Source organism: Eupeodes corollae, chromosome 1, assembly GCF_945859685.1.
Source record: "Eupeodes corollae chromosome 1, idEupCoro1.1, whole genome shotgun sequence".
In the NCBI taxonomy this organism is placed as follows: domain Eukaryota; kingdom Metazoa; phylum Arthropoda; class Insecta; order Diptera; family Syrphidae; genus Eupeodes; species Eupeodes corollae.
In genome coordinates, this window is record NC_079147.1 from 41306504 (window position 1) to 41326807 (window position 20304).

Below are 20304 nucleotides of genomic sequence, written 5' to 3' on the forward strand. Positions count from 1 at the left end.
TCTACACTCATAGAGCGACATCTATATGATGACGTTCATTCCTTCATAAAAATACGACAAAAGAAAAACAACAACAACAGTGAGAGAAAAAGTGTCTTCGGTGTCAGCATTTCTTTTATTTTTTCTCTCACTTTATTTGTCGTGTAAGAAATCCTTGTTAAGGATGTGAATTCCTTTACATCATAAGCTCAACTTATATCCTTTTGTTTATAGGTTATGTAGTTTGTTGAGAAGAATGAAAAATAATTTATTGTTGTAAAGGTTCTTAGAGGTCAAAAGTTGGAAAAAATAATACAAAAATAATTTCTGCTGTTATTGTTGTCCATTATGGGAATGTGAGTGTAGGTTATTTATATTTCTATTAATTATTTTTCTAGTACATCAAATGCTTTTTAGTTAAAGGTTATATAATAATTATAAATCCAGTTTTAATATATAACTCTTCTATAGTTACGTTGATTTATAATTGCTTTGATTTTGTTTGGAAAATGTAATTAGCAACGAATAATTAATGGTAAATGCTAGATATAAAAGTGTACTTGCTTGGGCTTAGATAAAATTGTATAATTGATGATGTAAAGAAGTGTGACTTGTTTAAAACAAAAAAGTGTCAGAGGAAAATAATTAAATATTATAAAATAATTTCATAATTTCGTTTTGATTTGATAAGCATTAACTTTTTTACTATTGAATAAAAGAAAATTAAAAAGAAGGAATTTTGTTTTCGAGGTCATTTATCTAATTTTCTGAATGGATATAATTTTTTCATGTGACATATTATGAAACACATTTTTTATTCTTAGAAAACTTTTAATTAGTAATTTTGTTTGTATGTTTATTCTTATAAAAAGAATTGATTTAAATATACAAATTCAATTTCTCAAAATGCATAACATTTTTTAATATGCAATATTTTATTTTGAATAACAAATGAATAGTAAATAGGGGTTGTTTTTTTCAAGAGTTTTAAAAACTTCTAATAATAATTTAAGGCAGAAGTATTGCTGGAATGAATTTTTATTAATAAAAAAGGCTGGGATGCCACCCACGCTGATAACTTTCCATCCCGTTTGTCTATTTGTCTTTGTTCAAAACTTTAACAAAATATTCATAACAATATTTTGTGTGGATACTTGAGTTAAAAACGATGTCTTGACAAATTTTGTTGTTTTTGTACGTTTTTGTTAAAAAAGGAGTTAGTTGAATTTGTTTACAAAATTAATTTAAAATGATGAACAATATTTTGCATATTATTGAAAAGCTCGATTTCAATTTTTTTTTGTTGAAGACATTTTTAGTCGATAACTATTTTCTACCAATTTTAGTAGAATTTCTTATAAATTTTAATTTCTTACATCAACAAATACGGATTGGATATTTCTAAAAAACAATATTGACACATCAAGAATTGAACATTAATTTTTACCAATTTGGCGTAATAATTTTGTAGATTTTAATTTATTTTTGTAAAAAACGACTAATGCATTTTAATAACAAATTTACTGACTGTCAAAAAGAATGTTTTCTGTGAGATAAAATTAGTTTGAAGCCAATATTTTTAGTTTTTGAAAAGATGTTTGAGTTGAAAATAAATTTTTACCAACTTTTAGTACTGTTTATATTTTTTATACTGTCCCTTTTTTTGGAATACAGATACTTGAGTAACATCTTACCGCGACCAACAATATTTGCAGTTTCCAAATATTATAAAAACAAATTTTTCTCCAGAAAAAAGTGTAGCCGCAAAATGTTGCAGTTTGAAAAAAAATATGAAATTAAACCAAAAATTGAGGCTGTCTATTTGTCTTGCTTAAAAGTTTGTAGGTTCTCGTGTTGGGTTAAAAAAGTTGTTAATTGAATTATTGTTACAAATTTTAAAAATAGCACCAATATTTATAATATAAGATAATAGTTTGGTTTGAAAATCTAGTTTTGTTAAATAGATTTTAAGTCGAAAACAAATTTTTACCAATTTTAGTAGCATATCTAATTTTTACAAATTATATGAATGAAATTAATTTGAAGGATATCAAGAACCGAACATAAATTTTTACCAAATTTGCGTACTAATGTTTGTATATTTTATTTTCGTATTAAAAAAAAAACTTCTAAATATCGAAAACAATAACTTTTTATGGGAAGTTAAAAAAAACCTATAGATTGGTTGCAGGTCAAACAGATACCTTCATTAACTTGCCATACCAATAACATAACCTAGAGTTGAATCTTGAAAGCTCTCTCATAATAATAAGCTTTGGAAGCTGCGTCAGAAAATATTTCATTGCAAAGATATTCGAGTCGAAAATAAATTTTTACCAAGCATTAGTAATGTTTATTCTATGTTTTTATTTTTTGTACAAAAACTGTCCATTCGATTTTTCTCAAAATTTTACTAGATGTTGAAAACGTTATTCTTCGTTGCATTAATTTTTTTAAGCTAAAATCATTTTTGGTTTGTAAAATATTGGAGGTTCTAATTGTTATATTTCAGTTTTTTTTCAAAAAGCAAGCGCTATTGGTTTGTGAGATACTTTCCCTTTAAAAAAAAAACACTTAATTTTTTGAGAGTCCTTTCTGCATTATTATCTGTATAAAAAAATTATTTGTAGTCAATATCTCTACTGGTTCTTGAGATTTGGACGACAAAAAAAGGTTCCCAAACCACTACGCACGTCGAAATGTCGAGAAATGTCGAAACTTACAATTCGATAAATCGGACCGATTACGAACATTCCTATGGGATGTTATTAAGGACTAATGAAACCTTCAGCTTCTAAACAGCACCAAACGTTCGATTTCAATGAATATAATGGTGATTTGCCAATAGCTTGAGGATTGTTTTCTTGTAATGCTTCTTAGCGAATCCATTTAACCAGAAATAGCTTCATTACCATTGATTGTTAAATTGACAAGTTGCTCAATCCGAGTCATTATTGTTTAATGTAATTTTCACAATTTGGATTATTTTTTCTGGAGTCAAACAATTCATTGAATTATTAAATCTTACCAAACGAAAAAGTCAACATAGTCTGACGTTCTTAACTATGTAAAACCATCAAATTGGGTGGCGAACGAGTCTGTTGAAACCTAGGGCCTAGTGATTTACAACTCTCAACCATTCCTGAGTGCGAGTACTCTGTTATCAGGAATGGATGGAATCTACATTTTTAAGCCGAATCCGAACTGCTATTTTGAAGAATCACTCTTGCTGGATTTGTCAATTCCTCGCAAGAGGCATGACAGTCCAACGCACTTACCAACGCCACATGTACTAACTATGCCAAACCATTTACAACTAAAATTGTCATGTAGGTAAGAAAATATCATACAATTATTGTTTTAGAAAACATGTGTAGCTTCAAATAGTCCATGGGCTGCAATTCTTGAGGCAAGCTTATTCAACTGTAAACCATGATCCTTCCACAAAATGCACTATAATGTAATCTGAACTATGCCAAATTCTTAAGAACACTGTGGAGATTTTCAGTTTACTTGATAAATTGACAATGTCAGTTCGATAATTAACGAAAGAGTTGGTTCAGTTCAAATTGTGAAGTCCTTATTAAAAAACAAAAAATAAGAATATTAAAAAAAGTTCTAAAAAAGGCTTAAGTATTGTTTACTGCTTTTTGAGCAGCTGTCACTTTTAAGGATGTCATATTCTGACATTTCACAAAAAAACTAAATAATTACTGAAAATCTAACAATACACGTTTTTGAATTGATTTGGAAATAATTATTTACATAGGTATTAATTTTATTTAACTGCAAAAATTGATACTTCACATTCCATACACATAACTGCTGGTAGCTTAATATTGTTGCAATTAACTGGAATTAATATTATTAATGATATTCTGTAGCTGTGCAAACAAACACAACTTGAGACGACAATTTTTGCAAAAATAAAAACAAACTCGGAAACGCAAGAGAAATTGAGTCATTGGCTACAATACTTCTTAAAAAAATGTAATCCAAGAACTCATTTTGAAAAATCATAAACTTCTTTTCAAAGCTATATTGAAGAATTCGATTTCACGAAATGTTATCTAAGTTGAAGATCTTAATAATTAAATTTAAAAAAAAAATCATAAACGAATCTTAGTAAATTTTCACTAGTTACAAATTGATTTGTTTTTATTTTTGCAAAAATTGTCGTCTCAAGTGTTGTTTGTTTGTTATAGTAACACTTATAGCAAACTCTTAAGATAGAATAATCCTATCACTTACTTTTGTTTTTATTCCACCTATGTAACATACATTCTGTACGTGTTCTAAAATGAATTAAATTTAAATATAAACCATTAAAATACTGTTCATTTCCAGCCGAAAAATATTAACTCTTATTCTTACTTTTATCCTCCACGAGGTTTCCATTCGCGGGCTATCACTGTACGATCCAAGAGCAATTTTTGCAACAAAGAGAGTACTAAGTCAATAGATCCTGATTGTCTAGAAGCTATAGCACCACTAAATTTATTAATTTATAAAGAGTCAAGAGAAGTCAAACCGTCTGTTAACTAATAAAGTCTTCTAAAATAATGATGTGTATTAAATGAGGAATTCAGTTTTCATAATGATTCTTTCAAGTACAAAAATTCTATTGGAAGTTACGATCATTCAGTTTTGCATCTTGAATGGAACGAAACTATAGATTTTTCGGATAACCGTCATTTGAAAGACTTGCTTTTTTGTTTACAATAATAAACGCAAAAGTATTTTTTTTGTCAAACTTAGCTTTCTAAATACCTTCATGAACAACAAAATTGATTTATTAATTTTATTGTTATTATTATCTATTTTCATTGAAAATTATTATTTTTAATTACGATAATTCGTTTTTGCCTCTTTTTTAATAAGTTTAATAGAGATATGACGTCAACAAAGCTTAAAATTGTGGAAAACAATTTAACAATTGATAAGATTATTATGCTTCCTATTTCATTACAAATCCATGATATTTCGAGTAATAGAACACAAAAATAACAACAAAAAGGCATCTGATGATGTTGTCAGGCAAAAATTCAATTTGTTTGTTGTTTAATTTTAACACTAATAGCCCCCCAGCAAATTCCATTGCTTATCTGTCATAAAAATAAACAATTTAATCAAAGTTTATAAGTTTAAAAACAAGGGCAAGTCACACTGCGTAGTCGTCGACATCAATGCGACGACCAACGATGGTCACAACGACAACGACGCTGATTTTGATGATGGCACGTCATTGTTTCATTCTTAAATGGGTTGAGCTTGATATTTCGCACTCAACCGTCAGCAAAAATTATAGATTAATTTAGTTTGTTGTTAATCAATAACACATTTATATAAATTTGTTTACATAACATAGACCGACAAAAAATTAACAAAATATAGTTGAAACTATAGAAAGAAGATTGTTAATGGTGGTACCTGTATTTTAACTTTAAACACATTTCCGGCCTAAAAATATTAGCACAATATTCAATAGTATTTCATTTAAAATGCTTTTATGAATTTTTAACACAATCAAGACAAGAGACCTTACGACGATGTTCAAGCGAAGTAAATGAACTTATGATGATATTATCATCCATCAATTTAAATGCTCGACGTTCAATACTATCCAAAAGGCTTAAGTAAGTTGCAGAAGCACCAGCCCAGAGATGGGAGTTATACTCAAGCTTTGGATGTATGTAAGTCTTGTAGATAACAGGGGTGAAATATTTCTTGCATCGCCTACGGAAACCCAAACACCTTGCGGCATTTTTGGCGACATCGCGTATGTGATCATTCCACAAGAGGTGGTTGGTGACACACATACAGAGAATATCGAGGTGTTCAGTCTCATTGATGCAAGTTCCATCCATGGATAATGGCAATGGGGGTATATCTCGCTTTAACGATACAAGACAGCATTGGGTTTTCGAAGCATTAAATTCCACGCGGTTTTTTAATCCCCATTGAACAATGCTGTTTAGATCGGAATTTAATGAGCTTATCATATTTTGTCGTTGCAGTTCCACATCCGACGAAGAGGGATGTGAGTCTGAAAACGAATATAAAAAGCTAAGAGTACTATCGTCAGCGAAACAATGTATTGGATTAGATGTTGCAGACAGAAGATCATTAATAAAAATGAGAAAGAGTGTTGGAGATAAAACAGAGCCCTGGGGCACACCAGCATTTATTTTACAGTTTTCAGACTTGAATCCATCCAATACTACTTGTATTGAACGATCCGAAAGGTAATTACTAATCCAATGAAGCAGGGATTCATGAAAACCGAAAGCGCGCATTTTCGATAAGAGAGCCTGATGCCAAACGCTATCAAATGCTTTTGAAATATCAAGAGCAATAATCTTACTTTCTCCAAAACCATGTAAAGATTTGCTCCACTGTTTGGTGAGATGAACCATGAGATCACCAGTGGACCTATTGCTAAGAAGCTTTCGATCTTCAAGATATTTCTTTAGCTGATAATTAATAAGCGTTTCCATGACCTTGGAAAGAAGGGACGTAAGTGCAATCGGTCGGTAGTTAGAGGGTGAGGAAGATTCGCCTTTTTTGGGAATAGGCTGGACAAATGCCGTTTTCCATCCGCTCGGAACGAAACCTGAGGAGTAGGACAGATGAAAAAGCCTACGCAGTGGTTTTGCCTGCGTTGAAGAACACCTCTTCAGAACAATAGCGGGGATACCATCCGGACCAGCGGATTTATGTGTGTTTAGATCTCTTAGGACTCTTGCCACAGTACGAGTGCGAAAAAAGATTGGTCCAATAGAATCACTAACTCGCTCAAGTACAGGCGGAGTCATAACACTCACTGGCAGCGTAGAATTGGCGGCGAACTGTCTAGCAAAGAGATTAGCTTTCTCTAAAGAGCTAACAAAAGGAGTGTCATTCACAACGAGCGTAGGAACCGAGGATGAGGAAGAATTCCTCATATTTTTTACAAATGACCAAACATTTTTACTGCCTTTGGGACATTGCAGTATTTTTTGCCGTAAATTTTGGTCATGTAAAAATTTGGTCCGTCGAATATGGGCGTTGCAGGCCTTCCTGGCTTGTTTCTTTTTCCGGCTTTCCTCAGTACGGTTGGCTTCATAGCAACGGAAACTAACCTCTTTGGCCCTAATAACCTCTTTACAGCTCGCATCAAACCAAGCATTTTCCTTGGGTCTGATACTTTTAACCCTGTTTGGTATAACAGTTCTCATACCCAGGAGAATTAAACTTGTGATCATATCAGCGCTGGCGTCAACGTCACTATCGAGGAAGCACAGTGACCAGTTAAAGATCCTGAAGTTATTATTGAGGCCGTCCCAGTTGGCTTTCTCGTATTGCCAAGAAGAAATCTGGAATTGGTTGTTACTGTATTATGTACTAAAGTACGAACTACTTTTAGTAGGTTGGGTTCATCTTGAAACGCCCATAGGTTGACTTATGTTTAGTTTCAGACTGAATAGCATTTGAAGATCCATGATTCAACTTTCATGACGATATTGAAGACAGCTGTTTGTGTCTTACACTTCATACATACGCTTAACCGTTTCAAAGATACAGGGCGAAAATTGAGCACCGCTTAGCATTTTGTTGGTATTAAATTAAAGTTACTTCGACGTTCCTGAAAATTTCACCAGATGTCTAAAACGTTGTTCTTCGTTGCATAAAATTATTTATTATTATAATATTCGAGTTGACAAATATTATTGTATGTTTTTTGATTTTAAAAAAACCGTAAGCTTATTGTTATTCAAGTTTATTAACTTCCCATAGGAAGTTATTGTAATGGGTTCGATTTGTCGAATTGAAAATGCCGTCATTTCTCGACGTTTCAAGGTCCCTAGAGTCAAAATAAAAGATCTTTAAAAAGTGATGTCTGTGCGTGCGTGTGTACGTTCGTACGTCCGTACGTTCGTGAAGTTATTTTCGTCGTCTATAGCTTAAGAATCAGAAGAGATATCGACTTCAAATAAATGTTGTTATATAGATAATAAAGCAGAAACATAGCAATTTAAAAATTAAGGTGAACATTTTGGTTAACCCTTAATATCTTACGAACCAATAACGCTAAAGACTTGAACGTATATAAAACAAATATATTTTTGGAAAAAAATAGTATTAACGGTTTTTTTTATAAATCACCTCAACAAATTTATGAACAAAATATGATTTTATCTCCAAAATAATTTTATTGAACGAAGAATAATGTTTTTAACATCTGTAAAATTTTTAGAAAAATCGTATTGACTGTTTTTTTTACAAAAAAATAAAAACCTAAAAAAAAATTACTCTAATTTGGCAAAAGTTGATTTTTAACTCAAATATCTTTCAAAAAAATAAAAATATTGACTTCAAATCACACTATTTATCTTATAAAAATATCGCTTTCAACATTCGGTTAAATTTTAAGAAAAATCGAATTCATAGTGTTTTTTACAAAAATAAAAACCTAAAGTAAGCATTAATAAAAGTTCGTAAACATTGATTTTCGACTCAAATATCTTTTCAAAAAATAAAAATAATAACTTCAAACATATCACAGAAAATAGTTTCTCGTCATTCAGTAAGTTTTTTATAAAAATCCAACAATCACTTTTTCCATACAAAAAATAAAAACTACAAAAAATAGTACGCAAACTTGGTAAAAATTGATGTTCGGTTCTCGATATCTCGTGAACAATAAGAGATATTAATATGAAATCAGCGAAGTTCAGACCACGGGTGAAATTGTGTAAGCTGATTTTTGACTATCAGAATAAAAAAAATACGTCTGTGTAATGTGATAGTCGATTTCAAAGTTTTAACCAAACAGTTTGACATAAAATAAAAACTTCAAGAGGGGGGTCTGTTCGTAGACTACTACCTTACATTAACATGTGATGTTGAAGCGAGCTTGAAGCTCGCCTAGATTCTATATATACCTAAATCGAGTTGAAATGGGCTTGATTCGCCTCGATTCCGGTGGGGGATCGGAGTCGAGTCAAAATCTGCGAAGAAAAACTTGTGTGGAGAAGTTGGTGTTACAGATAATGCGTTATGGTCTGTTTATTTGCATGTTTGTGTACAAAAAATATAGTTGTGTTTTAATCAAATAAAAAAAAAAATTGCACATGGAGCATATTCTTATATGGTGCCAAACTATTCAGTTTTTCATTGTTTAACACGAATCAAACTATCTCACTTGCTTCACTTCATAAAAAACATCAAACACCATTTGCATTTTAAAAAGTGCAGTCAAACTTAATCATTTTTTATTCTAAAAAACTAAAAAGATTTATTTCATCAAAACAGAGATAAACCTTTGATGGAAACATAGCAAAACTTAATTATCTTTTCTATTGTTTTCTCTTGCAAAATAAGCCCAGTTAGTCCATTTTCATTAACAAAACTAAATAATATCCACAGTACCAGATTGATTTTTTTCCCCAATAAAGAACACATGATGCACAACTACTCAACAAACACAGCCATCGAGATCCAAATGCAATATCAATCGTACCATCGAGATCCAAATGCAATATCAATCGTACCAACATTTAAGAACGAAATCACATAAGATCCATTCGAGACTCGCATAAAAGTCAAAATCCCATCCTTAGTAAGATTCTACTTTAACTTTTATACTACGGATATTGTTTTTGTTAAAATCCTACTATTTTATGGATAAATTTTCCAACAAAACACGGGTATTGACTTCAAATTATAAATTTCATTCATCCAATTTGTATTTGTTAATGTAAGAAATAAAAACTTTTAAGAAATACTACTAAAATTAGTAAAAATTGGTTTTCGACAAAAAAATCTCGTTACAAAAATAGATTTTGAAATAAAACTATTTCATTAGATCCAAAATATTGTTGGTAGTTTTTAAATTTTTAAGAATAATTTAACTGACAACTTTTTTACCACAACACGAAAAGCTACAAACTTTGAAACAAAACAAATCGATAAACGGGATCGGAAGTTATCAGTGTGGGTCGCATCCCACCCTCTTTTTTCAATATAGTATTACTATAAGATTTTATTGCGGTCTCTAGGGTTGACAAACGCACAGATATCCCTCTAAAATCTTTAACGTAGATCCTAGAGACCTTGAAACGTTGAGAAATGTCAAGCAATTTAACTCGACAAATCGGACCGATTTTAATTACATCTTATCGAATATCGAAAAATAGAAAACATGGTCGTTAAAACTTAAAAAAAAATTGTCTTTACACAAAGTGAAAATAAACAAAGCAATAAGCTTAAACGGACCTTTTAATTGGAATTTCCAACTGTGACTAGACCATTCCATAAACTGCTCTTATATAAAGATGTCATATGGATTTAGCAAAGGTTTAAAACTTTGCGCTTTTAACTTTTATGTGTTTATTTTTGTTAAGTGATGTTTCAAATTTAAACTGTTTTCAATGTTTTTAACTTTTAATAGAAAAACGAATTTAGGATGTAATTAACCGATTTTTTAAAATGCTGTGTATAAAAAATGCGATTTGAAAGCTCCAAGGTTCTAGTTTCCCGAATTTTGGAAGTATCGTTGACAAAATGTTTGTTAGTTTTTTGATAAGCTCATAATTTGTTTTTTTTTTTTAATAAAATTTCCGTTTTAATTTAAAATCTTCATCTTAATGAAATGTTGAGTGGGCATTTTGCAAATAAACCATTACCCTGTGAGATTTAAATTTGATGCAATTGACCATTTCTTCGTTTTGAACTATCAAAGTTTAAAACAAAAATTAAGGACTCGGGTTTTGGCTTCAATGCGTTTTGAATAGTAGGTGGGTTTTTTTTTCACGCTTTACAAAGCAATCTTAAATAAAGATAATGTAGTTGTGAAATTGTTTTAACTACACCAAAAACTAATCATAGTTCTATTTTAGCGGAATTCAATTTAACAAATAAAATCGTTGTTTCATCCGAATAGCCTTATTTCATAATTGATACTAAATGATTTTTAAATTTTGCAAATAAATCACAAAAGCTTTAAAAAAATTATCTTGCAGTTGTTAATGTTTTAATCACTGTTTTCTTGGTTTACTTCTTGACAACAAAAATAATATTATTTATATTTTCTGATCATATTGAACACCTGCTAAATGCCAAGCTTCTTTTATTTAAACTATAAAAGACAATTTGGCGACAAGTTTTTTTTTTAATGTCACTTCAATTGAGTCAACAAAACTTTTAAGAATGTCCTAATTTATTTTATCGTATGGTTTCGTTTTATTTTCGATTGTAGCTGATGCAATATTATTCACGTGCAAAAAAAATTGGATATTTGCCTAAAATGTTTTTTTTTCTTCTATAAAATTTGACAAAAAAGTGAAAGCGTAAGTCTGTTTAAAAATAGTACGCATACAACATACACATTGGGTTTGTGTCTGAAACTGTTTCTGAAAAAAATTAGTGACGTTATAAGTTTTGAATTAAATGTTACTTAATCACTTTAGAGAAATATAAGAAATCAAAAGATTGTCAATGCAATTTCTGCCACTTCCCTTTCGAATCATCGTTACTTAGCTGATAGCGATCAAGGCTAAAATTAGTTAAAAATCAAAGAAACATTTGCAACGGAACTTCAGAATTAAACAAGTAGAAAACTATTTAGGGGACTAAAACCACATCCAACTAAATAATTTAGGTTTTTTCGCAAAACTAGACTTCCTTCTAAACGTAAACCTATGGCCTTACATGTTCTATTAAAAATAATAATTTTGTTTCTCTCAAAAAAGCCGATAGAAAAATTTGTTATTAAGTGACACTCGTATTATTCCTTTTTTTCGCATACACAAGTTGTCTTTTATGTTATTTAGAACGGTTACTAATAAAATCATTTCCTTATTCTTTCTTATATTTAGAACCAGCTATAAATCAAAAACTGTGCCACGTTATAGAAGTTGCGGTGTTATTATTTCTGTCCTTCATTATTCTATAAAACTCTTAATGTTTATATTCTTCCATAAACTTTAATTTATAATAATAAACCCCATTTCCAAGGGCTACATATGTATGTAGCTGAAGTCTTGAAATAATCGTTTTATAATAAAAATACATTTTATGGGATAAGAACACGTAATTTCGATCATCAATCATTATCAATTTAAGTTTGAATGTTTTTTGTTTAAATTTGCTAGAAATGAAAAAAAAATAAATCTTATCTTAATGTTATTGTATATTCAAACTATTTTTGATTTTATTTTTTTCAGGGACCGTCACATTTGAAACGTGCCAGTACAGATAAATTAAAAGATGTCTTCCTTAAGTACGCATCAAAACAAAAAGATGGAGAAGCTTATATGACCAGTGAAGATTTTGTCCGAAAATATTTGGGATTATTTACAGATGCTGCATTTAACGATGTAAGTTAATTTTGAAAATGACTAAGGTTAACATATAGAATCATTATAGTGCACAAAATTACGGAATTGAAAAACGACCTCCGATAAGAACCGAAATACATTTGCTTAAAATGGAGCAAGATACTAATTTAATTATAAGCCTAAATTAAATGTCTTTGTTGAAAACGTTAATTTTCAATTCAAGATTCAAATCGTCAATAACTGAAAATAAAAATTTCGCTACCATTTCGTTTAAAGCTTGAAGAAAAAATTGACAAGACCCCCAAACAAAACACTGGGTAAAATTAAATTCCACCTAATTGATGATCTATGTCGTTTGTGCAAGAAAATACATAAGCTTTTTATACGAAAGCAAATTTTTGGGAAAATGGTAGGCAAAAGAATTATAACTCAAAATTTTATATATGTAGCTTGAAAATCGCGTCAATGTTTTATGTCTTTCGCTGTCTTAAGATGTTTTTTTTTTAAATAATGTTCTGTCTTAACAGCAAGTTTAATTTCTTCCGTCAAACTATTTAATTTTCACATACAGGAATGCCCCCCAGTTTTTCCTTAAGCTCAATTGTTGTCAAGAACAAGTATTATTTTTTCAGCCGAACATCAAGAATGTAGAATTATGAACTCATTATGTTTTTCACTCTTCTTTGAACAAATGTGCCCTTAAATCCTTTTATTTTTTATTAACGTTCGCACTTTAGGAAAAAGGGGGGATATTCAAGGAGATGTTGCTGCACATTGGTTTTGAATTTCTGACAATTGCAATGACTGGGAAAGACAGAATGTGGTTAGGTATTTCAAATTTACGTAGTACGGCTTGAGACCGAATCTCTGTACTTGACAGTACGACCGTAGTTGGGATCAAGGGAATACTAATGGGCATTCCTATAAGCGCCAGTATTACAGTTAAACTGTGTAAGGGAAGGAATGAAGCTGTCTATTTTTTTAGAGTATATACTGTTAAATTACTCTATATGTCTCATGGATTTCAGTCAGATTGGAAAGGAATAAACACTTCTTGCATTGCCTTAAGAAACCCTATTTTTTTTAGAGTATATACTGTTAAATTACTCTATATGTCTCATGGATTTCAGTCAGATTGGAAAGGAATAAACACTTCTTGCATTGCCTTAAGAAACCCAAATAAGTTGCAGTATTTTTGGCGACATCGCGTATGTTTGCGTCCTAAAAGAGGTGGTTCAATATGTTCAGTCTTATTAATACAAGTGCCATTCATATCAAACACCGCCGCTATTTTAATAAACTACGGTCTAGCGAAATAGCAAGTTGCATTCCTCACCTCAAACAGCTCAACTTAATACACATAATAATGCTCATCAGATAACCCCTAACCCCAATTTCGGAGACGTACTGTCAAGTATAGATTCTTTTTTTTAGTTGCACTACACGAATGTGGAATTCTTTATCTTCCTCAATGTTTCCAACTTATTGCAATGCGCAAAGATTCAAAACGGCCAAACTTTCTGCAAACAACAAAATAAATGCTGGTGTACCACAAAGCTCTTTTCTATCTCCAACACTGTTTTTTTATATTGTATTAATGATCTTTTGTCTGAAACTTTTTATCCATTGCATTGTTTCGCTAAAGGTAGTTCGCTTAGCTTTTCGTATTCGATTTCAGACTCACGTCCCTTTTTTTCAGATTAATTCATATACCCAGAACGGAATCAAAAGCTATTTAGCAGCCTCCATGGATGGTTGCTTCTTTTCCATTCAGATGACAAAATTATTTTATTAACATCAATAAGTGATTTTATTTTGCCAAAGAGATACGATATTCTTATTCAATGCTAGACACTTTTTTTGTTCGAGGCTAAAGTAGACTCGTTATTTACAAGAACGTCAAAGAAAGCGCAGAAATTTTGAAATGTTTGCATCATAAATCTAACAATAATACATTTGTTGACAATAATTTAGCAATACCTTTTGAGCAAAGTATTTCCAGCGAATAAGGATTTGACAATTCTTAATGCTGGTTTCTCATAGCGGGCCATCTTTAATCCATGATTATTCAAGCTCGTAAATTGTTAATTGCTCTTGCAATCAAATTTTCTGCTAAAAACCATATCAAGTTTAACTCAAAACTTTTTTTTCCTACTTCCTCTGTAAATGCTACGAGTAGATCTCAATCATATTAACATAATCAGTTTTTCACGTTTCGTAAAGGACTCAAACTGGTTTCATTGAGCTTAGAAGAAAGCCTCAAGATTCATGTGGTATCACAATGGGCCATTAAACTGGCCTAAGTGTATCCTTCTCCATCAAGGACAACCGCTTTAATCTAATCTAACGTATCTGCCGTTACACCAAATCAAAAACCTTAAATCAATTTTTTGGCTTAAGTCCTATTTACCTAACGTCCAAGATTTATTTACACATAACACTTATACGAGTAACCTATATCAACTAAAATGTCGTGTGTTAAGGCAAAAAACAAGTATCCAATTTTGAATCAGTTTTTCATCACGTGATTCATCTATAAAACTATACTTTTTTAAACGTCATAGCATTTAACATAAATCACCAAAGGTCGTCAACCTCATTTATGTACTACACTAAACCCGAATTTTAAAAGTATTAATAAAATTTACAATTCAAATTTTATGATTTCTTTTGATAGTCTATTTATAGTTTGAATAGATTTTAGCAACAAAAAATACAAATAGTTAAGCGCTCTGTTTAGATAATACACTTGACATATTAGTTTAATGCTATAGCATACTCTTCAAAGATTTATGTAAACTTGTTTATCAATATACCATAAGATGATGAAGCTCACTCGATTATATTTACCAGCTTTACTAGAATTTTGGAATTTCTTTCATAAAAATGGTAAAAACATTTTCATTGAGCTATGTATGTCGCTTTGATATAGCTACCTCTGCCAATAAATAAATGTGAGTCAATTACTCATCACACAAGCTTGTTAAAACTTCATCCCGTGAATACTTCCTTTATATGCAATCCATTCCTTATGTTGAGGTTATTTGTTACATAGGGCTTTAATGTGATCCTTAGTTCAATTTCATGGCTCATGTAGACGACATTTTTCCTAAGTAGACACTCGGCTATGTAAAACGTTGGCTCAATCCTTATTATACTCGGTCAATCTTCTTCAAAACCTGTGTTTTACCCCTTTTGAAAATTCCTCTCAGGAGTGGTACCATTATCAAGTCGTACATATTTAAAAAATTAAAAAATTAATTTAGTCCTACCAGCATATTAAGACCGCCTTTATTTAAAAGGTCTGCAAAAACATAAAGCGATATATGACATATTATTTATGTACCGTCTCTTTCCAGGCTCTAAAAACTCCCAAGTTATTTACAATTCGATCTTATCTTATTTTCCCACGTACCGTAACACGTTTGACTAAAATGAACCCATTATTCATATGCTATAAAATTCCAATTTTAAAGAAAACCTTTTCAGTTTCAATTCAAGCATTAATCGTTTAAAACTTCGTCAGAACAAAATAGTAATTATACTTGTTCAAGTGCTCGACCATCAACTCGCAAAAAATCTTTCAAAAACCAAACAGAATCTATTTATGCCATCGGATCTACAAAAAGCTTTTAATCGCGTTACAATAATTCCCGTCCTAAAACAGAGGTCACAGTGGGCAGTATATTCGGATAATTCAAATTATCACGTTCTTCATAACTTCAAGAACCTTCCGAGTTAATATTGGTGGTCATAAATCCACATTCTTTAAACTTGAAAATGGAACTGCTCAAAAGTCTTCTCTCTCGGTTGCAATTTACAACACCCATGTTGATTCGCTTATAGTAAAACTCACGTCGATTAAACTTTAACTTGACTTTTTTTGAGTTTATGCGGATAATATTTATGTAGTACCATCTGGCTACCCAATGTAGGTGAACCCTAATTTAGAAACGGCAGACAGGGCTATTCACACTAAGTCAAAAGAAAAATGTACCATAATTCCAACTTCAAAAGTAGATATATTGCACCTATGCAGAAAAAGGAATTGTTATTCACTTCCATTTAATATTCGCGCTACTTGGAATCTCGGCTTCGAAAAGATTAAACATTTTAATTATTACGTTTAGATCTAATTTAAAATGGAATATTCATATTAAAACGTACTTATTCAATTAAAAAAAAACGGTACAACCTGGTTAAAACGATATGCTACATAAAAACGACTTAATCTTGAAATAGCCTTGATAATTGCTAAAAAAGACTCGTTGAAGGTAATTTATAATGAACTTACTACATGTGCACATGATTCAAAAACTGCAAGTACATCGACACTGCGATTAACAATATTGCTTTCGTTCCGCCTCAGGAGCCTACAATCAACATGTTTAGAGGCTCTAAGACTTGAAACGGAATATCACTTCTTTTATAACTTTTGCAAAAGAAGAGCTATTAACTTAGCTAGTAAGACCCTTGCTGATCAGACGCATTCCTTGTTTAACATTGCCAACGAAAGTATTAATTTTAGAAGGAAATAAACCGAAAAACTCTATACCTGCATGTGTTAAAGTATTTAGCTTGTTAAATTTTCAAATAGTTTGTTTGAACCTGGTTCAATTAAATCCAGTCCGCCTCCTTGAAAACGAAACTTGCTTTAAGTGAGATGATCGAAAACGTCAACCCTGATCCTTTCTTTTATATAGTCGGTTCATATAAAGATGATTACTCTTCATATGATGTAGTCGAGTGAGAAAAACATTCTCAAACTTTTTCGGTCTGGAAAAGACTACTACCTAAAGAAGCAGACAGCTACATATATTGGAGAATCAGCCGAAATTCAAAGAGCTATACTAGTTGCAAAGTCTTATTTTGGGCGAACTATAATATTGACAGATAACCCGGGGATAATAAAAGGTCTAACAATGATGCCCTACTCTGGAACAATATAATATCATATTAGCATATATACCGAGGCATTAAAATTGTGGATAATGTAGCCAAAGGTGCTCTTAAAATTTGTTTCTAAGAGCTAAAAATGGAGCTCAACATTGATTGGAATAACTGCAATACTTTTTTTAGGACACTTAATCCTCATCACCATAATATTCCCGTTTAAGTTCGATCCAATCAGCTTGATTTTGTGAGGATATCTTTTTTGCCAAAATTGATACACTTGCTGCTATGTCCGGTCTAATGTTAATTGCTATATATAATAAGCATCCGATTTGTCTTTGGTATTTCTTGTTTTGTAGTTACGGTTCTCTTAATTTGTTGACTTATCATTTTCAGGTTCAATAGGAACGTTTGAGTCCTTTGCATTTGTAAGTCCAAAGCCTTGAATTAGTTTATCAATGTATTGTTTTTGACTTATTCTGTAATTCATATTGCCGTCTTTGGAGACTTCAATCCCCAAGTAGTGATTAATCTCTCCCAAATTATTCAAAATGATAATTTGGCAATGCCTGTTTTCTTGATAAACGTCCTAAAATGTCATCGACATACACCAGTATTAACAATCTTCACCTTTCGTTAAACTAATGTATAGGCATAGATCTGATTTACTCTGGATAAAACCACTTCCAATGAGAACATTATGAATTACTTCGTTCCACACGTGTGCTGCTTGCTTCAAACCATATAGACTCTTCCTTAATTGGCAAACCAACCCCTGTGCTCCAACTTCAAACCTAGGCGGTTGTTTCATATAAAACTCTTCCTTGAGTTCTCCGTTTAAGAACGCTGACTTTACATCCATATGTTGAACTTTCATTTTGAATTTTCCTGCTATAGAAAGAAGAAGTCTAAAAGTTGTGTGCCTGATGACTGGTGCAAAAGTTTGGTAGTAATCTTGTCTATATTTTTGACTGAATCCCTGCGCGACAAGTCGAGCCTTGAACCTCTGAATACTTCCATCTACAACCGACTTGCTGGAAATTCTAATTCCCATGTTTGGTTTTTCACAAGTCCTTGAATTTCTTCTGTCATTGGCTGTTTCAACTCTTCTTTATTCTTACAAGTAATGGATTCCTTATAGTTTCTAAGCTCTTTCACAAGGTATTTCTGTACCATATTTGCACTGCTTATAAAGCGTTGTGGTGGGACTCCTTTACTTTGTCTGCTTGATGTTGATGGTAGATCTTCCTGTGTTGGTTCTAATTCCTCTTCTATTTTATTTTCGTCGTTATTTGTATCTTCTGGTTCTGTAGTCACGTCTTGGATTTTTGGTAAAATTGGCACTATTAGTTCTGAACTATTCGTTTTGGTACAATTACCATTTCCTTATGAACCTCCTCATTCTTTGATTACTCAAAGAACTTTGCATCTCGGCTAGTTGTAATTTTCTTGGTTCTCTTGTCCACAAACCGATAAGCTTTTGAATGCTTGTAGTAACCAACAAAAAATCCTAGCCTCAGCTCTGTCATATAACTTCCTTCGAGTTTCTTTAGGGATGTAGACAATAGCCTTTGTTCCAAAAATACAAAGATGACTAATATTTGGTGTCTTTCAGTCCATCTTATATTCTAGGTTCGCCTCCAGAAGCATACACCTACCCATCTCTACAAAAAATATTTTTAAAAGTTTCAACATACTGAATAAGCCGTTCAAATACCTCGGATTTATTTTAAGAGGTATACTACAGTATAACTACTAAAAGCCGTCAATAAATATAACGAATCACACTTAATAAAAAAAAAAGTACGCTGTTATGCTTTTAGGAAATTTAAGCCCTTCCAATATGTGTAATGGTACAAGACTATTGATCAAAGAATTAAGAGATAATGTGATTGTACCAACTTTTATTACAGGTCCTGTGGCCGGTCAACTTGGACATCTTCCGTGGATCCCGATGATACCAACTGATTTGCCCATATATTTTAAAAGGTTACAGTTCCCTTTAAAAATATCCTTTGCCCTAACAATAACTAAATCCCAGGAACAAACTTTTTCCATAGTTGGTATTGACTTAAGGAAAGAGTGCTTTTCCCACGGGCAATTGTATGAGGCACTTTCTCGAGTAGGATCTCCTAAAAATGAATACGTTTTGTTGCCGTCTATAAGGCTTTAAAATAAGGATACAATTTTTTCTAATTTAGTGATTCATGGTCGTTTTAATTACCATGCTTATAACTTAAATATCTGTACCTTTTTATGTCTACCAGTGCGAAGCCGGAACGCGCCGCTAGTGAACAATAACTTGAATGAAATATAATCTAAATAATTTTGTTTTTATAAATGTATATAAATACATTTACATATATTTTAGATATGCATAAATAACTTATAGTGTAAGGAAGATTAAGTTATCAATGCAGCTTCACTTTTGTGTGACTTTTATGAATTAATTAATTAAATAAAACAACAAACTCAACTTAAATACTTTCCATTTATTATCTTTTACAGGAATCCGTCAGACTGCTAGCTGGTATAGCAGATACAAGCAAAGATGGCCTAATTTCATTTGCTGAATTTCAAGCTTTCGAAGGCCTACTCTGTGCTCCTGATGCTTTATACAAAACAGCATTTCAATTATTCGACCGCAAAGGCAATGGATCTGTTTCTTATGGTAAATTTAAACTTTTTCATTTGAATTTAAACAAAAGTATTTTTGCTCATCTAAGTCTTAATCTCATTTTCCATTTTTCTTTCTTTTTAGCTGAATTTGCGGAAGTGGTACAAAAAACGGAACTGCATTCAAAAATTCCTTTCAGCTTAGATGGTCAATTCATAAAACGATACTTTGGAAATGTAAGTTGTCATAGAAAACTACACAAATAACTTAACTAATCCTTTTTTAAATTTATTCTACTAGGACAAACAACGAGTTATCAATTACATAGAATTCACTCAACTCCTTCATGATTTCCACGAAGAATATGCAATGGAAGCATTCCGAAGCAAAGATCCAGCTGGTTCTGGATACATTTCCCCATTGGACTTCCAAGATATAATGGTTAAAGTGAAAAGGCATTTACTTACATCAGATGTTAAGGACAATCTTGTTGCA

General features: G+C 31.4%; 1 protein-coding gene across 3 annotated transcripts in view; it reads left to right on the plus strand.

The window, feature by feature from the left end:
* LOC129953753 (calcium-binding mitochondrial carrier protein Aralar1) overlaps positions 1 to 20304 on the plus strand; it is a 78354-nt gene that overhangs the window by 50919 nt on the left and 7131 nt on the right. For all 3 annotated transcript variants that reach the window (XM_056067187.1, XM_056067188.1, XM_056067189.1), the window contains 4 exons: positions 12186 to 12338; positions 19701 to 19863; positions 19954 to 20045; positions 20110 to 20304. In XM_056067187.1, coding sequence (XP_055923162.1) covers positions 12186 to 12338; positions 19701 to 19863; positions 19954 to 20045; positions 20110 to 20304 — 603 coding nt within the window. The remainder of the gene's footprint in view (positions 1 to 12185; positions 12339 to 19700; positions 19864 to 19953; positions 20046 to 20109) is intronic.